General features: G+C 49.0%; 1 protein-coding gene across 1 annotated transcript in view; it reads right to left on the reverse strand.

Moving 5' to 3' along the window:
• Positions 1-17,773, reverse strand: part of BRI3BP (BRI3 binding protein) — a 38,552-nt gene extending 20,779 nt beyond the window's left edge. Inside the window, exon 1 of the mRNA XM_030939517.1 lies at positions 17,420-17,773. Within this exon, the coding sequence (XP_030795377.1) occupies positions 17,420-17,629 (210 nt within the window). The 5' untranslated portion in view covers positions 17,630-17,773. The remainder of the gene's footprint in view (positions 1-17,419) is intronic.
• Positions 17,774-18,777: the final 1,004 nt, after the last annotated feature.

The following is an 18,777-nucleotide window of genomic DNA, read 5'->3' on the forward strand; positions in this document are numbered from 1 at the left end:
GTGGAAGTTTCTGCTCCTAAGAAGCTGGTAATGATAGAGCCCCATGCTCTATCCAACTCCAAGGACCCTGGGGCCTCTGAGGTCTTCATTTGCCCTCCGGTGACACAGGGCTAAAGAAACATGAATACAAGGCACAGGCTCATTTTAACTTTTTTTTTAAAAAAATAAGTGATATTGTATACATGTAGCATAAAACTCAAGCCTACCAACAGGTATTCAGTGGACAGTAAGCCTTCCCTCTCATTTCCTGCCAACCTGAATCCCCCTCCAGAGGAACCACTATGACCACTCCCTTGTGAACCCTTCCTTAGATGTGCCAGGTGAATAATGGCACGGACATATTCTTTCCACAATGGCAGCACAGGTGTACAGCTGAGCTGCTTTTCTCGTGCAACACTCTTATCTTGGAGATCACTCACGCTCAGAACACACAGAGCTGCCTCATCCTTTTTAAAAGATGGCACACCTGGAGCCAGGCCCCTACTCAGGGACACCTATGTGGTCTCCAGCCTTTGCTATTACAGGGGAAAAAACAGCGAGCCCACGATGAATGCCACCCAAGTGGTCTACTGGCCCAGGGGATGAACTTGAACTTGATACAAATTGATGACAGCCCAACAACTGAGCAAAACTGAGTAAAACACACCCCTTCCCTCGTAAGGGCTGACCAAGGTATCTATGGGGGCTGGGATTCTGCAGGGCTGCAGCACAGAGTGCTGCCATAACAGAACCCACCCACATGGGCCACTTGGCTCATGTGTGAAGGGTAAATGCCTCTGTGAATTGGCGACAGATTTTTTTTTTTTTTTTTTTTTTTTTTTTTGAGACAGGGTCTTGCTCTGTCACCCAGGCTGGAGTGCAGTGGTATGATCTCGGCTCACTGCAGCCTCCACCTCCCAAGTTCAAGCAATCCTCCCACCTCAGCCTCCCAAGTAGCTGGGACTACAGGCTTGCACCACCACACTCAGCTAAAATTTTTGTATTTTTAGTAGAGACAGGGTTTCACCATGTTGGCCAGGCTAGTCTTGAACTCCTGACCTCAGGTAATCTGCCCACCTCGGCCTCCCAAAGTGCTGGGATTATAGGTGTTGAGTCACCACACCCGGGCAGCTACAGTAGTTTTTTATTTTATTTTATTTTGAGTCTCACTTTGTCGCCAGACTGGAGTGCAGTGGCACGATCTCAGCACACTGCAACCTCCGCCTCCTGGGTTCAAGCGATTCTCCTGCCTCAGCCTCTCGAGTAGCTGGGACTACAGGCATGCACCACCATACGCAGCTAATTTTGTATTTTTAGTAGAGATGGGGTTTCCCCATGTTGGCCAGGATGGTCTCGATCTCTTGACCTCGTGATCCACCTGCCTCAGCTTCCCAAAGTGCTGGGATTACAGGCATGAGCCACCATGCCCAACTAGCTACAGCATTTTAAACTGGATATCCTGACTGGATGGTTCCTACAGGACAGAGGAGATAAGAGCAGGGCTGAATCAGGAACTAGGAGAGTAGAAAATGCCAATAACCTCAGAGGTAGCATTGTGGTTGAGAAAGCACAAGCCGGGCTGTCGACTGCCTGGGTTCAAATCCCAGCTCTGCCTCTTACTAGCTGAGTTTCCATGAGCGTATTATATATATTCATAAGCTGTCTGGGCCTTCAGGGTTTCCACTAACAATGGAGATAACAGTACCTATTTCATCTGGTTATTGTGAGCTTTACATGGGATATTCACGTGAAATGCTTTGAGCACATGGTAAGTGTTCAAGACTCCTGTCGACATCCAATATTCTTCTTCTTTTTTTGAGACATGGGTCTCAGTCTGTCACCCAGGCTGGAGTGCACTGGCGCAATCTCAGCTTAAGGCAAACTCTGTCTCCTGAGTTCAAGCAATTCTCCTGCTTCAGCCTCCTGAGTAGCTGGAATTACAGGTGCCTGCCACCACGCTCGGCTAATTTTTGTATTTTTAGTAGAGATGGGGTTTCACCATGTTGACCAGGCTGGTCTCGAACTCCTGACCTCAAGTGATACACCTGCCTGGGTCTCCCAAAGTGCTGGGACTACAAGCATGAGCCACCGTGCTCGGCCAATGTCCAATATTCTTCTTTTTTTTTGAGACGGAGTCTCGCTCTGTCGCCCAGGCTGGAGTGCAGTGGCCGGACCTCAGCTCACTGCAAGCTCCGCCTCCCGGGTTTACGCCATTCTCCTGCCTCAGCCTCCGGAGTAGCTGGGACTACAGGCGCCCGCCACCTCGCCCGGATAGTTTTTTGTATTTTTTTAGTAGAGACGGGGTTTCACCGTGTTAGCCAGGATGGTCTCGATCTCCTGACCTCGTGATCCGCCCGTCTCGGCCTCCCAAAGTGCTGGGATTACAGGCTTGAGCCACCGCGCCCGGCCCAATGACCAATATTCTAACAGAAGCATTGACTTCACAATGTCCTATGAGGACACCAACATTTTAGCCCTAAAAAATAGTATAGAGGCTGGGCATGGTGGCTCACACCTATAATCCCAGCACTTTGGGAGGCTGAGGTGGGAAGATTGCTTTAGCCCAGGAGTTTGAGACCAGCCTGGGCAACAAAATGAGACCCTATCTCTAATTTACCTTAAGAAAAAATTTTAGACTGAGCGTGGTGGCTCACGCCTGTAATCTCAGCACTTTGGGAAGCCGAGGCGAGTAGATCACCCGAAGCCAGGAGTTCAAGACCAGCCTGGCCAATGTGGTGAAACCTTGTCTCTACTAAAAACACAAAAAATTAGCTGGGCGTGGTGGTGCACGCCTGTAATGCCAGCTACTTGGGAGGCTGATGCAGGAGAATTGCTTGAACCTGGGAGGCAGAGGTTGCAATGAGTCGAGATCGTGCCATTGCACTCCAGCCTGGGCGACAGAGGGAGACAGCATCTCAAAAAAAAAAAAAAAAGATGGTCGAGCACAGTGACTCACGCCTGTAATCCCTGCACTTTGGGAGACCGAGGCAGGTGGATCACCTGAGGTCAGGAGTTCGAGCCCAGTCTGATTAACATGGTAAAACCCTGTCTCTAGTAAAAATACAAAAAAAATTAGCTGGGTGTAGTGGTGAGCGTCTATAATCCCAGCTACTTGGGAGGCTGAGGCAGGAGAATCGCTTGAACCTGGGAGGTGGAGGTTGCTATGAGTTGATATCACGCCATTGCACTCCAATCTGGGCAACAGAGCGAGACTCTGTCTCAAAAAGAAAAAAAAAAGATTTTTTAATAGGAGCGTGAACACTATTGTGAACTGCATGCTCCTTGTAAGAACCTAATGCCTGATGATCTGTCACTGTCCCCCATCACCCCCAGACGGAACAGATGGAACCGTCTAGTTGCAGGAAAACAAGCTCAGTGCTCCCACTGATTCTACATTATGGTGAGTTGTATAATTATTTCATTCTATATTACAATGTAATGATAATAGAAATAAAGTACACAATAAACATAATGTGCTTGAATCATCCCGAAACCATCCCCCCACCCAGTCTGGTGGGTTTTGTGAACTGTCTTCACAAAACCGGTCCCTGCTGCCAAAAAGGTTGAGGATCGCTGCATTAGAGAGAAGAGGAGGGTGACTGCCCCTCCCTTGGGTGGGGGTAGGTGGGGGTATCTGGGAGGAGGGCCTACAGAAGACCAGCGTAAATCAGAACCACAACCACGAAGAGGTCTTCCAGAGATTCCACGTCACGGCACACATCCCAGCTCAGTGGTTCTCAGAGTGTGGTGGTGCCCGGACTAGCAGCAGCATCACCCAGGAGCTTGCCAGAAATGCAGACTCTCAGGGCCCCACCCAGATCCACTGCCTCAGACTCTCCAGGGATGGAGCCCAGCAATCCGTTTCCACAGGCCTCCTGGTGATGCTGATGCACACTCCAGGTTAAGGACTTTGACTGAGAGAGGCAGTTGCACATGTTCCTTCAGAGCACCACTGCACTACAAAGCTGCAGGCAGGCCAGACATACGTGGACAATGGAAGAGACACATAAGACAGTGATCTGCTCATAGAATGGAGTCCGTATCCACAGCAACAAAAACAAAGGATGGACATATTCAGCAACATCAAGAAATAGCAGAAAGTAACAATAATGAGTAAATAGATTACAGAATGTATGCCCCCCCCTTTTTTTTTTGAAGACAGGGTCTTGCCCTGTTGCCCAGCCTGGAGTACAGTGGGGTTAATTATGGCTCACTGCAGTTTCAAACTCCTCGGCTCAAGCAATCCTCCCACCTCAGCCTCCCATGTAGCTAGGACCACAGGCAGCTGCTACCATGCCCAGCTTTTCCTGTCACAATTTTTTTCTTTTTCCTGAGACAGAGTCTTGCTTTGTCACCTGGGCTACAGGGCATTAGCGCCATCTCAGCTCACTGCAACCTCCCCTTCCCAGGTTCAAGCGATTATCCTGCCCCAGCCTCCTAACTGGAATTATAGACACGCGCCACCAAGACTGGCTAGTTTTTGTAAAATAGTAGAGACAGGGTTTTGCCCTGTTGGCCAGGCTGGTTTTGAACTCCTAACCTCAGGTGATCTGCCTGCCTCAGTCTCCCAAAGTGCTGGAATTACAGGTATGAGCCACCGTGCTCAACCTACAATTCTTTTTTTTTTTTTTTTTGAGACAGAGTCTTGCTCTGTCGCCCAGGCTGAAGCGCAGTGGCCGGATCTCAGCTCACTGCAAGCTCCGCCTCCCGGGTTCCCGCTATTCTCCTGCCTCAGCCTCCCGAGTAGCTGGGACTACAGGCACCCGCCACCTCACCCAGCTAGTTTTTTGTATTTTTTAGTAGAGACGGGGTTTCACCGTGTTAGCCAGGATGGTCTCGATCTCCTGACCTCGTGATCCGCCCGTCTCGGCCTCCCAAAGTGCTGGGATTACAGGCTTGAGCCACCGCGCCCGGCCTACAATTCTTTAAAGTATGTGTGACTTGTATATGTTTGTCAATATACAGCAATTTTTTTTGCGGGGGGGTGGGAGACAGAGTCTCGCTCTGTCAGCCAGGCTAGAGTATAGTGGTATGACCTCGGCTCACTGCAACCTCTGCCTTGTGGATTCAAGCAATTCTCCTGCCTCAGCCTTTCAAGTAGCCGGGATTTACAGGCATGTGCCACCATACTCGGCTAATTTTTATATCTTTAGTAGAGACAGGGTTTTGTCATGTTGGCCAAGCTAATCTCAAACTCCTGACCTCAGATGATCCATCCACCTTCCCAAAGTGCTGGGATTACAAGCGTGACCCACCGCGCCCAGATAGTATATAGCAATTTCTATAATTTGTTCAAATGGAGGGAAAAAGAAAGGCTTTTGTGAGAAAAGAATAGCAGGCCGGGCCAGGCACGGTGGCTCATGCCTATAATCCCAGCACTTTGGGAGGCCGAGGCGGGCGGATCACGAGGTCAGGAGATCGAGACCATCCTGGCTAACACGGTGAAACCCCGTCTCTACTAAAAAATTCAAAAAAATTAACTGGGAGTGGTAGTGGGCGCCTATAGTCCCAGCTACTCGGGAGGCTGAGTCAGGAGAATGGCATGAACCCAGGAGGCAGAGCTTGCAGTGAGCCGAGATTGCGCCACTGCACTCCAAACTGGGTGACAGAGCGAGACTCCATCTCAAAAAAAAAAAAAAAAGAGAATACAGGCCTTTAAAATGCCACCAAGTGCCCAGGAAAGGGTGCATGGAAGCAGTTATTTTGGGAGGAAGGGACATTCCTGTTCATACTGTTGAACCTTTCTGTGCCTCAGTTTTCTCCGCTGTGGGAGAAATGGGACTAAGAGCGGATTCAAGAGCAGAACCTGTAAAGACCTCAGCACAGCGCCCAGCACACGGCAGGTGCCCAGTGTGTCGGAGCGGCTGAGGTACTTGTTGGATTTATGGGCTGCAGGGTGGCAACCTGGAACTCCCTGCAAGCCAAGCAATCACCTCCCATGTAACACAAGCTGACAGGCAGGTGCTCTGAAACCTGCCATGCCTGAGAAGCTGGCGTGCCCGAGCAGCTCCTGGCAGTGCTAAGAAAGGTGCAGGTCAGAGGTTCTTTCTCACGGTGGAAAGAACAGCACCTGTCCCCTCCTGAAAACTTGCCCTGGGCAGGAGAGGGTGAATTCAGGGAGGATCCCATCACCTGCCGTTTAATCATCTGGCTGGAGAAGTTGCTGTTCCCTGTGGGGCCGGCTCCGCCTGCTCTGGTGTGTAACACCCTGACCCACTTTGTGTAGATGGAGACACAGGAGTCCTTGGGGGAATGACATGGGCTGAACTGTGTCCCCCGAAAGGCTTATGTGGAAGCCCTAAACCCCAGGATCTCAGAATGGGACTGTATTTGGAGACAGGGTCTTTACGGAAGTGATTAAGTTGAAATGCGATCTTAAAGGTGGGCCCTAATCCGATTTGATTGCTGTCCTTATGCAAGTAGGAGAGTAGGACCCAGATGTAGAGAGGAAAGACCACTTGAAGACACAGGGAGAGGGCAGCCATCTGCAAGCCAAGACAAGGGCCTCAGGAGAAAGCAACCCTGGCACCTCGAGCTCAGATTTCCAGCCTTCAGAATGGGAGAAAATGTATGTCTGCTGTTTAGGCGACTGGGTTGCACTGTACACAAACACAGGAGCTTACAGAGAAGCCCAAAGCCTGGAGGCGGTTCCATCAGAAATTGGGTGAAAATGCAAGCCTGAATTGTATCAGGCCTCTAGATTTTTTTTTTTTTTTTTTTGAAACAGTCTTGCTCTGTTACCCAGGCTGGAGTGCAGTGGTGCGATCTCGGCTCACTGCAACCTCCACTCCCCACCCCACGTGTTCAAGCAATTCTTGTGCCTCAGCCTCCTGAGTAGCTGGGATTACAGGCATAAGCCACTATACCTGGCTAACTTTTTGTACTTTTAGTAGAGATGGAGTTTCAACCATGTTGGCCAGACTGGTCTTGAACTCCTGACCTCAAGTGATCTGCCTGCCTCAGCCTCCCAAAGTGCTAGGATTACAGACATGAGTTACCGTCCCTGGTCAGGCCTCTAGATCTAACCACTGGTTCTTGGGGATCTGGAACATGGGGCACAGGGAAATACCACCATGAAGATGCACCTGGCCAGATGCAGATGGCGGAGATGCTATGGGGTTAGACCCAGTTTCTCCACAGAATAAGATGGCATCCAAGAAAAAGCATGAGGTGGGGGCATTAAAATTAGAAGCGATGTAAATCATGATGATTTGCTGTACCATGGAAGTGATGGGATGATAATAGTCCTTAATTCTGTGTCTTCCTTCCCAAAACCCATCACCCAGTCTCATTATGAGAAAAACATCAGCCAAATTCCAATAGGGAGCATCCTACAAAATCCCTGACCGGCTGGGTGCGGTGGCTCACGCCTGTAATCCCAGCACTTTGGGAGGACATGGCAGGCAGATCACTTGAGTTCAGGAGTTCAAGAGCAGCCTGGCCAACATGGTGAAACCTCTTGTCTCTACTAAAAACACAAAAATTAGCTGGGCATGATGGCATGCAACTGTGGTCCCAGTTACTCAGGAGCTGAGGCAAGAGAATTGCCTGAACCTAGGAGGCAGAGGTTGCAGTGAGCAGAGATCACACCACTTCACTCCAGCCTGGGTGACAGAGGAAGATTCCGTCTGAAGAGAAGAGAAGAGAAGAGAAGAGAAGAGAAGAGAAGAGAAGAGAAGAGAAGAGAAGAGAAGAGAAAAACTCCTGATCAATGCTCCTGAAAACTGTCAAGGTCATCAGAAACAAGTAGAGCCTGAGAAACTCCCAGCCGAGAGGACCTCGGGAGACCTGAGGACCAAATGTCGGGTGGGATCCCATATGGGATCCTGGGACAGAAAAGGGTGGTAGGAAAAACTACGGAAGTCTGAATTACAGACGTCAGCGAATAATTGATGTAACAATATTGGTTCATTAATAGAACATCAATATACAACTTTAATAATGGGGGAAATGGGGTGAGAGGTATATGGTGACTCCCTGTATTATCTTCACAATTTTTCCATAACTCTAAAAGAACAGACTATTTTTTAAACTCTACTCATAAAAAGAATAACGTTCATTTTTTTAAAAAAAGGTTTAGGGCTGGGCATGATGGCTAACGCCTGTAATCCCAACACTTTGGGAGGCCAAGGCCAGAGGATCATTTGAGTCTGGGAGTTAGAGACTGGCCTGGGCAACATGGCGAGACACCGTCTCTATAAAAAATTAAAAAATTAGCTGGGCATGATGGCATGTACCTGTGGTTCTAGCTACTCAGCAGGAGGTTGGGGGATCGTTGAACCTAGGAGGTTGAGGCTGCAGTGAGCTGTTCATGCCACTGCACTCCAGCCTGGGTGACAAAGCAAGACCTTGTCTCAAAAAAATTTAAAAAAAAAATTAAAATTTAAAAAAGAGACTTAAAAGATACTTCATGTGTAGACTTTGTTTAGATCCAAAAGCGTTTTATAAAAAGACATTTTGGGTCAGGGAAATCAGAAAATGGATCTGCATTAGATGTTAAGGAATTATTATAAGCTGTGATGATGGTATTGTGGGGTTTGTTTTGTTTTGTTTTGTTTGGAGACAGAGAGATGTCTCGCTCTGTCACCCAAGCTGGAGTGCAATGGTGCGATCTAGCTCACTGCAACCTCCGCCTCCCGGGCTCAAGCGATTCTCCTGCCTCAGTCTCCTGAGTAACTGGGATTACAGGTGAGCGCCACCACGCCCAGCTAATTTTTATATTTTTAGTAGAGACGGGGTTTCACCATGTTGGCCAAGATAGTCTTAAACTTCTGACCTCTAGTGATCTGCCTGTCTTGGCCTCCCAAAGTGCTGGGATTACAGGCATGAGCCACCATGCCTGGCCGGTATTGTGGTTTTGATTTTCACAAAATTTTTATTGTTAAAGATGCTAACTGAAATATGCAAAGGTGAACTAATATCTTGGATCAGCTTTAAAATATTATTCCAGGCACCCCCCAAAAAAAATTTAGGAAGGAAAGAAGTAACCAGAATGGCAGAAAGTTGCTACATGGGAAGACCCGGGTGAACGAGGGTTCACTCTACTCTCCCTACCTTTGGGTATGTTGGACAGTTTTCAGAATGGAAAGTTGAACTATGAGGACAAGGTGAGCAAACTGTGGATGCCTGAGGCCTCAGACAAACAAGGCCCAGCCATCGCCTCCGTGGGAGGGAACAAGATTGATTCAAGCCTGGGATTTCATCAGCCCTCTTCTTACAGCAGTCAGGTGGGGACATCCAACACCCGGGGACATCCAACACTGGGGTTGGGTGATAGTGGCCTTCCTGCATCCTCATCTCGCTTTACCTCCATCACCCTCAGGCACATACAAATGGGTCCTGTGGAAAATCAGGCCATGAGGGCAAAGGCATCTTGATAAGCAAGCCAGGGAGAGGGGGTGGGAGATTCTGCCATTCAGAGGTTCCCAAGCATCTGAAAAACACACAGAAATGCAAAGGCCAGATGAACGGAAAATGCTGGAACATACATACACACCACGTATGAACCACAGAGAGGAAAGGGTACCCCCAGCATGGCGAGCCTGCCCAGCCTCAACCCAGGGATCAAACTCAGCATCAACCAACAAGAAAGTGATGGTACAAACAGACACCACGAGCCGCGATGTGGTGCTGCCTCAGCAAGGACACATGGCGCCTTCTGTAGAATTCTTGCCATGAAAGCTAAGTCTGAGCCTAACCCGGAGGAAATAATCAGATAATACACACTGTGGGACATTTCAAAAGACAGTTCTGGACCGGGCACGGTGGCTCATGCCTGTAATCCCAGCACTCTGGGAGGCCAAGGCAGGTGCATCACGAGGTCAGGAGATAGAGACCATCCTGGCTAACATGGTGAAACCCCGTCTCTACTAAAAATACAAAAAATTAGCCAGGCACGGTGGCGGGCGCCTATAGTCCCAGCTACTCGGGAGGCTGAGGCAGGAGAATGGCGTGAACCTGGGAGGTGGAGCTTGCAGTGAGCCGAGACTGCACCACTGCACTCGAGCCAGGGCGACAGAGCGAGACTCCGTCTCAAACAAACAAACAAACAAACAAACAAAACAGTTCTGGTCTGTGAAAACCACAGCGATACTACTTTACCTCTGCCAAGATGGCTAGAATCAAAAAGGTAGACCATAGCAAGTGCTGACAAGGATGTGGGGAAACGAGGCCCCTCCTACCTTGCCGGTAGGCAGGTAAAATGGTACATCTGCCTTGGAAATGGGTGACGGTTCCCCAAAGTGTTAAACAAAAAGTTCCTGTATGACCCAGCAACTGTACTCCTAGGTATGCAACACAAAATACTGGAAACATATGTCCACACAAATATTTGCACATGGATGTTCAGAGCAGCATCACTCACAACAGACAAAAAGTGACATAAACCGAAATGCCCATCAATTAATGATCGGGTCAATAAAAAGCCACAAAGAGGAATAAAGTACTGATCCTGCAATATGGATGAACCTTGAAAACATTAGGCTAAGTGAAAGAATTCAGACACAAAAGGCCAGATTGTACAGGACTCCATTCCTATGAAAAGCCCACAGGAGTCTCAGTCACAGAGACAGAAAGCAGACTGGCAGTTGCTTAAGGCTGGGAGTTGGGGCAAAGGAAGAAAGTAGGGGCTGCTAATGGGTACAGAGTTTCTTTTTGGGGTAATGCAAATGTTCTAAAATTGACTGTAGTGACAGCTGTACAGTGCTGTGAATATACTAAAAACCGCTGAGCTTTCAATGAATAAGTTGTATGGGATATGAATTATAGCTCAAAAAAAAAAAAAGACATTCAGTCTGTAGTCTTCAAAAATGTCGATGCTGTAAAAGTCCCTCACTGGGCCAGAGGCAGTGGCTCACGCCTATAATCCCAGCACTTTGGGAGGCCAAGGCGGGAGGACTGCATGAGCCCAGGAGTTAAGAGACCAGCCTGGGCAACACAGGGATTTCGAGGAGAAATCCTGTCTCTATGAAAAATACAAATAAATAAATAAATAAATAAATAAATAAATAGGCATGGTGGCACACACTTGTAATCCCAGCTACTGAGGAGGTTAAGGTGGCAGGATCGCTGGAACCCAGGAAGCAGATGTTGCACTAAGCTGAGACTGTGCCACTGCACTCCATTCTGGGCTACAGAGTGAGAGCCTATCTAAAAACAAATTTGTAATTAAGTCCCTTCCTCCACCAAAAGTGAGGGAACTCTGACAGACTAGAGACATGAACACCAAATGCATGAGCAGTCCTTAACTGGGGTGTGGATTTTTTATGCGCTATAAAGACAATTTGAATATGGACTGTATATTACAAAACACTGTACTATATTTAAGTTTCTTGGCTGAGACAATGGGATTGTGGTTCTGTAGGAAAAAGTATTAAGATGTCTGCAACTAACTTTCAAATGATCCTGCCAAAAACCAAAAATAAATGTGTGTGCGTGTGTGTATGCGTCTATGAGATGTGTTTGTAGAGAAAAAAGTTTGGGGGGAAATGTAAGAACTGGTGACTTCAGGGGAGACGTTTGCAGCTATTCCTTGTTCTGTTATTTCAGCATTTTGGTACTTTGAAAAATTTTGAACATAAAAAATTAGAGGAAACATTATCTTGACTGTGGTAATTTTTCACAAGTATGTATGTCAAAAGGTGTCAACTTGTACACTTTAAATACGCAGTCTATTGAGGTGTAGTGTAATTATACCTCAAAAAAGCTGTTACAATGTTGGTAGGGGAAAAAGGACTGGAAAGTGTCAAAGTTATTTTGCTCAAAATACTTTCCTGCAAACAGCAAAAAATGCAAGCCTCTTTATTAAAAAAAAAACAAAAACAAACAAACAAACAAAAAAACAAAAGAACCCAACAGCTTCACAGAAGAATGGCAAAAAAAATTAGGGCAGTTCCCAGAAAATATCGAAGGATTCTGAATAAGGGAAAAGACCATCTGTCTCATACATAATAAAGCCAAAAGGTTTAATGAGGCCGGGTGCGGTGGCTCATGCCTGTAATCCCAGCATTTTGGGAGGCCAAGTCGGGTAGATCAGAAGGTCGCGAGTTCAAGACCGGCCTGGCCAACATGGTAAAAAACGCTCTTTACTAAAACTACAGAAATTAGCCGGGCGTGGTGGTGCACATCTGTAATCCCAGCTACTTGGGAGGATGAGGCAGGAGAATCACTTCAACACGGGAGGCAGAGGTTGTAGTGAGCTGAGGTCACACCACTGCACTCCAGCCTGGGCAACAGAGCAAGGCTCCGTCTCAAAAAAAAAAAAAAAAAAAAACAGGTTTAATGAGCCACTTCATTGGAAAGGGCTTGGGAACTGGCCTTCACACATGTCTGGTGAGAGTGGAAACTGCTATCATGCGTTGAAGGACCATTTAGTAGTATCTTTGCAATATGAACAATGCATATAGAGCCCTTACTATGCAAGGGCTCAAGCAAACGGAGTTAATTCACATGGGTAGACATCAACACAGTAGCGACCTTAGGGGGTTAGTAACCGCGTGGGAGCAGAAAGGGACTTCTGGAGGCCGGAACAATCCACTTTTAGATCTGCTAGTCAAGGAGTGTGTTCGGTGTGTGACGATTCATGATGCTATAGACTGATGTAAACAAAAAAAGTACACCAATGACATTTCAATTAAAAATGTAAAAGAGGCTCACGCCTGTAATCCCGGCACTTTGGGAGGCCGAGGCAGGTGGATCACTTGAGGTCAGGAGTTCGACACCAGCCTGACTAACATGGAGAAACCCTGTCTCTACTAAAAATTCAAAAGTAGCTGGGTGTGGAGGTGCGCACCTGTAATGGCAGCTATTCAGGAGGCTGAGGAAGGAGAATTACTTGAAGCCAGGAGTCAGAGGTTGCAGTGAGCCGAGATCGTGCCATTGCACTCCAGTGGGCAACAAGAGTGAAACTCCATCTCAAAAAAAAAAAAAAAAGTAAAAGAGCAGGGAGTACTAGCTCACCCCTGTAATCCCAGCACTTTGGGAGGCTGAGGTTGGGAGGACTACCTGAAGTGAGGAGTTCAAGGCTTCAGTGAGCTACGATTTCACCACTGCATTCCAGCCTGGGTGACAGAGCATGGACCTGTCTCTTATAAAACAAACAAACAAAAAAAACTTCTTTTTAAATGTACAGACCCTTTGACTCAGCAATTCCATTTCTAACAATTTACAGATGAACTTGTCTATGTGCACACAAAACAATACATATAGAAAGACCTAAACTGCAGCCATGTTTGGAGTGGCCTGAGACAGGACCAAATGTTAGCCACCAGGGGCAGGTTCAACGATGGCACATCCTTACAGTAATGTGTTCTTTGCAGCCCTTCACAAGGAGGAAGCAAAGTTTAGGTACTGATAAGGTCTGATCTTCCTGTTTTTTTTTTTGAGACAGAGTCTTGCTCTGTTGCCCAAGCTGGAGTGCAGTGGCATGATCTCCACTCACTGTAATCTCCACCTCCCAGGTTCAAGCGATTCTCCTGTCTCAGCCTTCCGAGTAGGTGGGACTACAGGCACATGCCACCATGCCTGGCTAATTTTTTTATTTTTAGTAGAGACAGGGTTTCACTATGGTGGCCAGGCTGGTCTTGAACTCTTGACCTCAGGTGATCTACCCACCTCGGCCTCCCAAAGTGCTGGGATTATAGGCGTGAGCCACTGTACGCAGTCATCCAAATTTATTCATTTTTAAAAACGGGGCTGGCACAGTGGCTCACGCCTGTAATGCCAGTACTTTGGGAGGCTGAGGCAGGTAGATCACTGGAGGCCAGGAGTTAGAGACCAACCTGGGCAATATAGTGAAACCCCACCTCTACAAAAAATAAAAAACTTAGCAGGGCATGGTGGTGCACACCTGTAATCCCAGCTACTCGGAAGGTTGACGCAGGAGAATTGCTTGAACCCGGGAGGTGGAAGTTGCAGTGAGCCAAGATCTCACCATTGCACTCCAGCCTGGGAGAAGAAGCAGGACTGCATCTCAAAAAAAAAAAAAAAAAAAAGAAGCAAAGCAACTGGCCCAGGGTCACACAGCGAGTGAGAAACAGCTGGGATTCAAACTCATGTCTGTTCCCATGACATCCAAACAGGATGGTCACAGGTTTATTTCAGACAAGTCCTAGATTAGAATATGGGGGCCCAGGCACGGTGGCTCACGCCTGTAATCACAGCACTTTGGGAGGCCGAGGCGTGGATTATGAGGTCAGGAGTTCAAAACCAGCCTGGCCAACATGGTGAAAACCCCATCTCTACTAAAAACACAAAAATTAGTCAGGTGTGGTGGCACGCACACCTGTAATCCCAGCTACTCAGGAGGCTGAGGCAGTAGAACTGCTTGAACCTGGGAGGCAGAGGTTGCCATGAGCCAAGACTGCGCCACTGCATTGCAGCTTGGGCGATAAAGTAAGACTCCATCTCGGAAAAAAAAAAAAGAATATATATATATATATTTAAATACCATCAAACTTCACAACCCACAAAGCAGGTTTGGCTTTAATTAGTAAACCCAGGCATGCTGAAAACTACAGTTGCTAGCAGACCCAGTTTTCCTTTATTTAAAATTTACAAAACAGGCTGGGCAGCGTGGCTTACACTTGTAATCCCAGCATTTCTGAGAGGCTGAGGCGGGCGGATCACTTGAGGTCAGGAGTTTGAGACCAGCCTGGCCAACATGGTGAAACCCTGTCTCTACCAAAAACATAAAAAATTAGCCAGATGTGGTGGTGCTCATTTGTAATCCTGGCTACTCAGGAGGCTGAGCCAGGAGAATCGCTTGAACCCAGGAGGCAGAGGTTGCAGTGAGCCAAGATTGTGCCAATGCACTCCAGCCTGGGTGACAGAATAAGACTCTGCCTCAAAAAATAAATTAATTAAATAAAAAAAAACCATAAAATTAACAAAACAATATCCCCAAGCCTGGCCAATCTGGGCTACAGTCAGCGGGAAATAAAGTAAGTCAGGCCAGGTGCAATGGCTCACGCCTGTAATCCCAGCACTTTGGAAGGCCAAGGCAGGAGGATCACTTGAGGTCAGGAGTTCGAGACCAGCCTGGTCAACATGGTGAAACCTCATCTCTACTAAAAATACAAAACTTAGCCAGGCATGGTGGCGGGTGCCTGTAATCCCAATTACTTGGGAGTGTGAGGGGGGAGGATCACTTGAACCTGGGAGGTGGAGGTTGTAGTGAGACGAGGTCATGACACTGCACTCCAGCCTGAGCAACATTGGAGCCAGACCTGTCTCAAAAAAAAAACAAAAAACAAAAAACGGCCGGGTGTGGTGCCTCACGCCTGTAATCCCAACACTTTGGGAGGCCGAGGGGGGTGGATCACAAGGTCAGGGGATCGAGATCATCCTGGCTAACATGGTGAAACCCCGACTCTACTAAAAATGCAAAAAAATTAGCCGGGCATGGTGGTGGGCGCCTGTAGTCCCAGCTGCTTGGGAGGCTGAGGCAGGAGAATGGCGTGAACCCGGGAGGCGGAGCTTGCAGTGAGCCGAGATCACACCACTGCACTCCAGCCTGGGCAACAAAGCAAGACTCCGTCTCAAAAAAAAAAAAAAAAAAGGTCAGGTCAGCCTCTGAATGCTGCACTGACTCCGGGAACAGGGAAGGAGTCGTAAGGCAGGGAAACAGGCGAGAGACACTAATGTGGGCTCCATGTCCACTCTGCCTAGGTTCACATTCTGGCTCTGCCACTCATCTGACCTGAAACCAGCCACTTCACTGCTGTGTCTCAGTTTCCTCATCTGTCAAATGGGAACAGTAATACTACCTACTGCACCAGATCATTCTAAGGATTATATAAGGTTATTCTATCTATAAAAGCACTTAGTAATCATTAGCATCTCCATTAAAGGTACAAACCCTGGTTTACCCCAGGAAGAGCTCTGATCCCCAGATTCACAGATGCTCTGCCAGAATAGACTGTCTTATTTAAGTCTTAAATATCCACTTATATTTCATGTTTGTTAGCCTTAGATTGTCACATGGAACTGCCATCAGTTGAGACATGGGGATCCTGTGGTCACCCTGCGTGAAAAAGACAGGCTTCTTTTTGCTCTAAAACAAATGATTTCTGCCTTCAAATGGCTCCGGAACAGCATCAAGAGGAAGTAAGTGAGGCTCCCTGCGCTCACACCCCAGATCCCGCCCCCGCCAGACTCCAGGGCAACCTTTTCACATTCAGACGTTCAACCCTGCTTCCTTGCCCCTCCTTGGTCACCTATAAAGCGTTCTCTCCCCTACATGTATGAAGACACAGACCCACCTGTGCAAGAGGCGCCCCTGCCCATAGGAAAGTCAAAAGTTACCGTTTTCCTAACAAATTAACCTTTCATTTTATCCAGTAAGAACATCCAGTCAATCTTATTTGGGCCTTAATGTTCCTTTCTATTCCCCACTCCCTCTCAATGAGCAGAAAACTTTAATTTTTTAGCCATGATTCTGGGCCAGGAAGGTACCAACTATTCATAATTACAAGCTTGCAATGAAGGGGAATGATTACTATCCCCATTTAACAAATAAGGAAACTGAGGCTCAAAGAAGTAAAGTCACTTCCCCAAAGCCATCCTAACTGGTAGAGCTCCAACTTGGACCCAAGCTTCTGTGACTCCAAAACCCCAGGAAGGCTGGCAGCAAGCAAGACCTCCCTCCTCCCCAGGGAACAGCAAAGGAACCGCAATACCACACACAACTGTCCCCAGGAACTTCCTCCTTCTCAGGAGCTCGTCGGCAGACTTCGGCCCGGAATGGCACCCCTATCCCACCTAGCTCCAGAGAGCAGGAATTGGGGAAAACTCCCTGTGCTCCTCCTGGGACTCAACACCCTTCCCAGGAGGCTGCAGGATCCTGGACCTCCCCAAACTAAACAAAAGGCTCCACGCGAAAAGCCCCGCACACAGTAGGTACTCGGGTTTCCCAAAGCAACCGAGCAAATCGTTCCTTCTTTTTCTGTGAAGTAAAAACAACTCCAAGTATCTTCAAAGCAGGAGAAGGAGTGGGGCAGAAGGTCCCAGGGGAAGTGGGTCGGGATGCGAGGCTAAGACAAACCCTGGGTAGCTGGGGAGGGCGCAGCCGCGTGGAGACCGAGAGCGCCAGCGCGCTGCCTGGCTCACAGTAGGAGCCATTCAAACGCGGTGAATGAATGAGACGCGCGGCGGGCGTCAGCGCAGCCGGGAGAGACTCTGGCCGCGCCGACCGCGGGGGCAAGGTCCAAGGTCCAAGGGCGGCGCAGAGGAGAGGGCGGCCCGAGGCTCGGCCGCCCAGACCTACACTGGTCAGGCCCGGCGGGGACCGCAGGAGGCAGGCCCCGAGGCGCAGGCCGGACCCCCTTCCCGCGCGCCGGCCGGGCGGGCAGCCCCGGAGGCCGCGCTCCTCCCAGGCCGGCCCCGGCAGCCAGGTGCGCGGCGGCCGGGGCAAGGTGACCGCGGGCGCGGGCTCGGCGCCCACCTTCTGAGCGGCGCGCACGTTGTCCTCGCCGAACAGGCTGCTGACGCTCTGCGAGAAGGTGTTGACCGTGCGGCGGTAGCTGTTCTTCTCCGCGCCGCCGCGGCCCCGCGCCCCCTGCGCGCCCGGGGCCAGCAGCCCGAGCAGCAGCACCAGCAGCAGCAGCAGGAGCCCGGCCCGGGCCAGGGGCCCGCCTGAGGCGCGCGCGCCCATGCTCGGCCGGCGGGGTGCGGGGTCGCGGTGCGGGGTGAGGGCCGTGCGCTGGGCCGCCGCGGGCTCCAGCTAGGGCAGGGTTGGCGCGCTCGGGGGCCGCGCGCCGCGCCTTTACCCACCGCCGCCGCCGCCGCTGCTGCGCCACCCGCCCCGCCCCGCGCGCAAAGGCTCGACGGCCCAGCCCACGCCGCGCCCCGCCCCCTGCGCGGGACCAACGCGACCCGGCCCCGGGGCCCCGCGCCCGCCTCCCGGAAGCCTGCCCCGACCGGGTACGGCTTCTCATCAATTAAAACAAAAATTCTCTCTTTTAACTTCTCCGTGGGAAAGCAACCCGTGCCTGTAAAACTTGCAACAGCTTCAACCAGGGAAGTGACCACAACTGATTGGAAAACATGAAATAGACATATATGTAATCTCCCTGAATTTATTATAATGGTACCCCAAAATTGGCCCTCGTGGACATCAGCTCATTCATTCTGAAAATTTTAAATAACAAGAAAGCATCAGGCATCCTCCTGCTCTTCCTGAATGAACTGTATTTCAGAGTCCCAAAATAGTAGGGGAGGGAAACTTTCTTTTAGCACAGTCCAGCTAATACATGAGGATGAATGAGAGAATCCGAAAATTATTTGGCACCCCTCAATGGAATGATAGATTCACGCGACGATCATCAGAAATGGGTAAAACCAAGAGGCGAGGGTTTGGCGGGGAACTTGAAAATGGAGGGGCCAAGCCGCGAAGTCCCGGCCCCGCCAATCGATCTTAGTGCCAGGAAGTACCAGCGCCACCTGCGATGGATTCTTGCCAAGACAAGTTGAGCATGAACCTGATGGGGCCTCTAAATCAAACCTACAGTTTACAGGAAATATGGCAGATAAGGAAAACTTAGAAGCAGCAGAAGCAACCAACCAACTCCAGCATGTGGGGCATTCTACGAGACAAACGACCCAGTTCGTTCAATAAATAAGCGGTATAAAAGGTGAGCGGAGAGGAGGGTAATTGGTTTTAAAGACTTAAGAGCCATAATAACCCATGCAACGCAAGGACCCTGTTTGCATCCTAAATCAAACAAATCAAGTCTAACCAACTTTCTTTTTAGACAACCAAGAAAATAAAACTCAATTTTTGCCAATCCAAAGAATAAAAAA

The sequence above is a fragment of the Rhinopithecus roxellana genome, chromosome 10, assembly GCF_007565055.1.
Source record: "Rhinopithecus roxellana isolate Shanxi Qingling chromosome 10, ASM756505v1, whole genome shotgun sequence".
NCBI lineage: Eukaryota > Metazoa > Chordata > Mammalia > Primates > Cercopithecidae > Rhinopithecus > Rhinopithecus roxellana.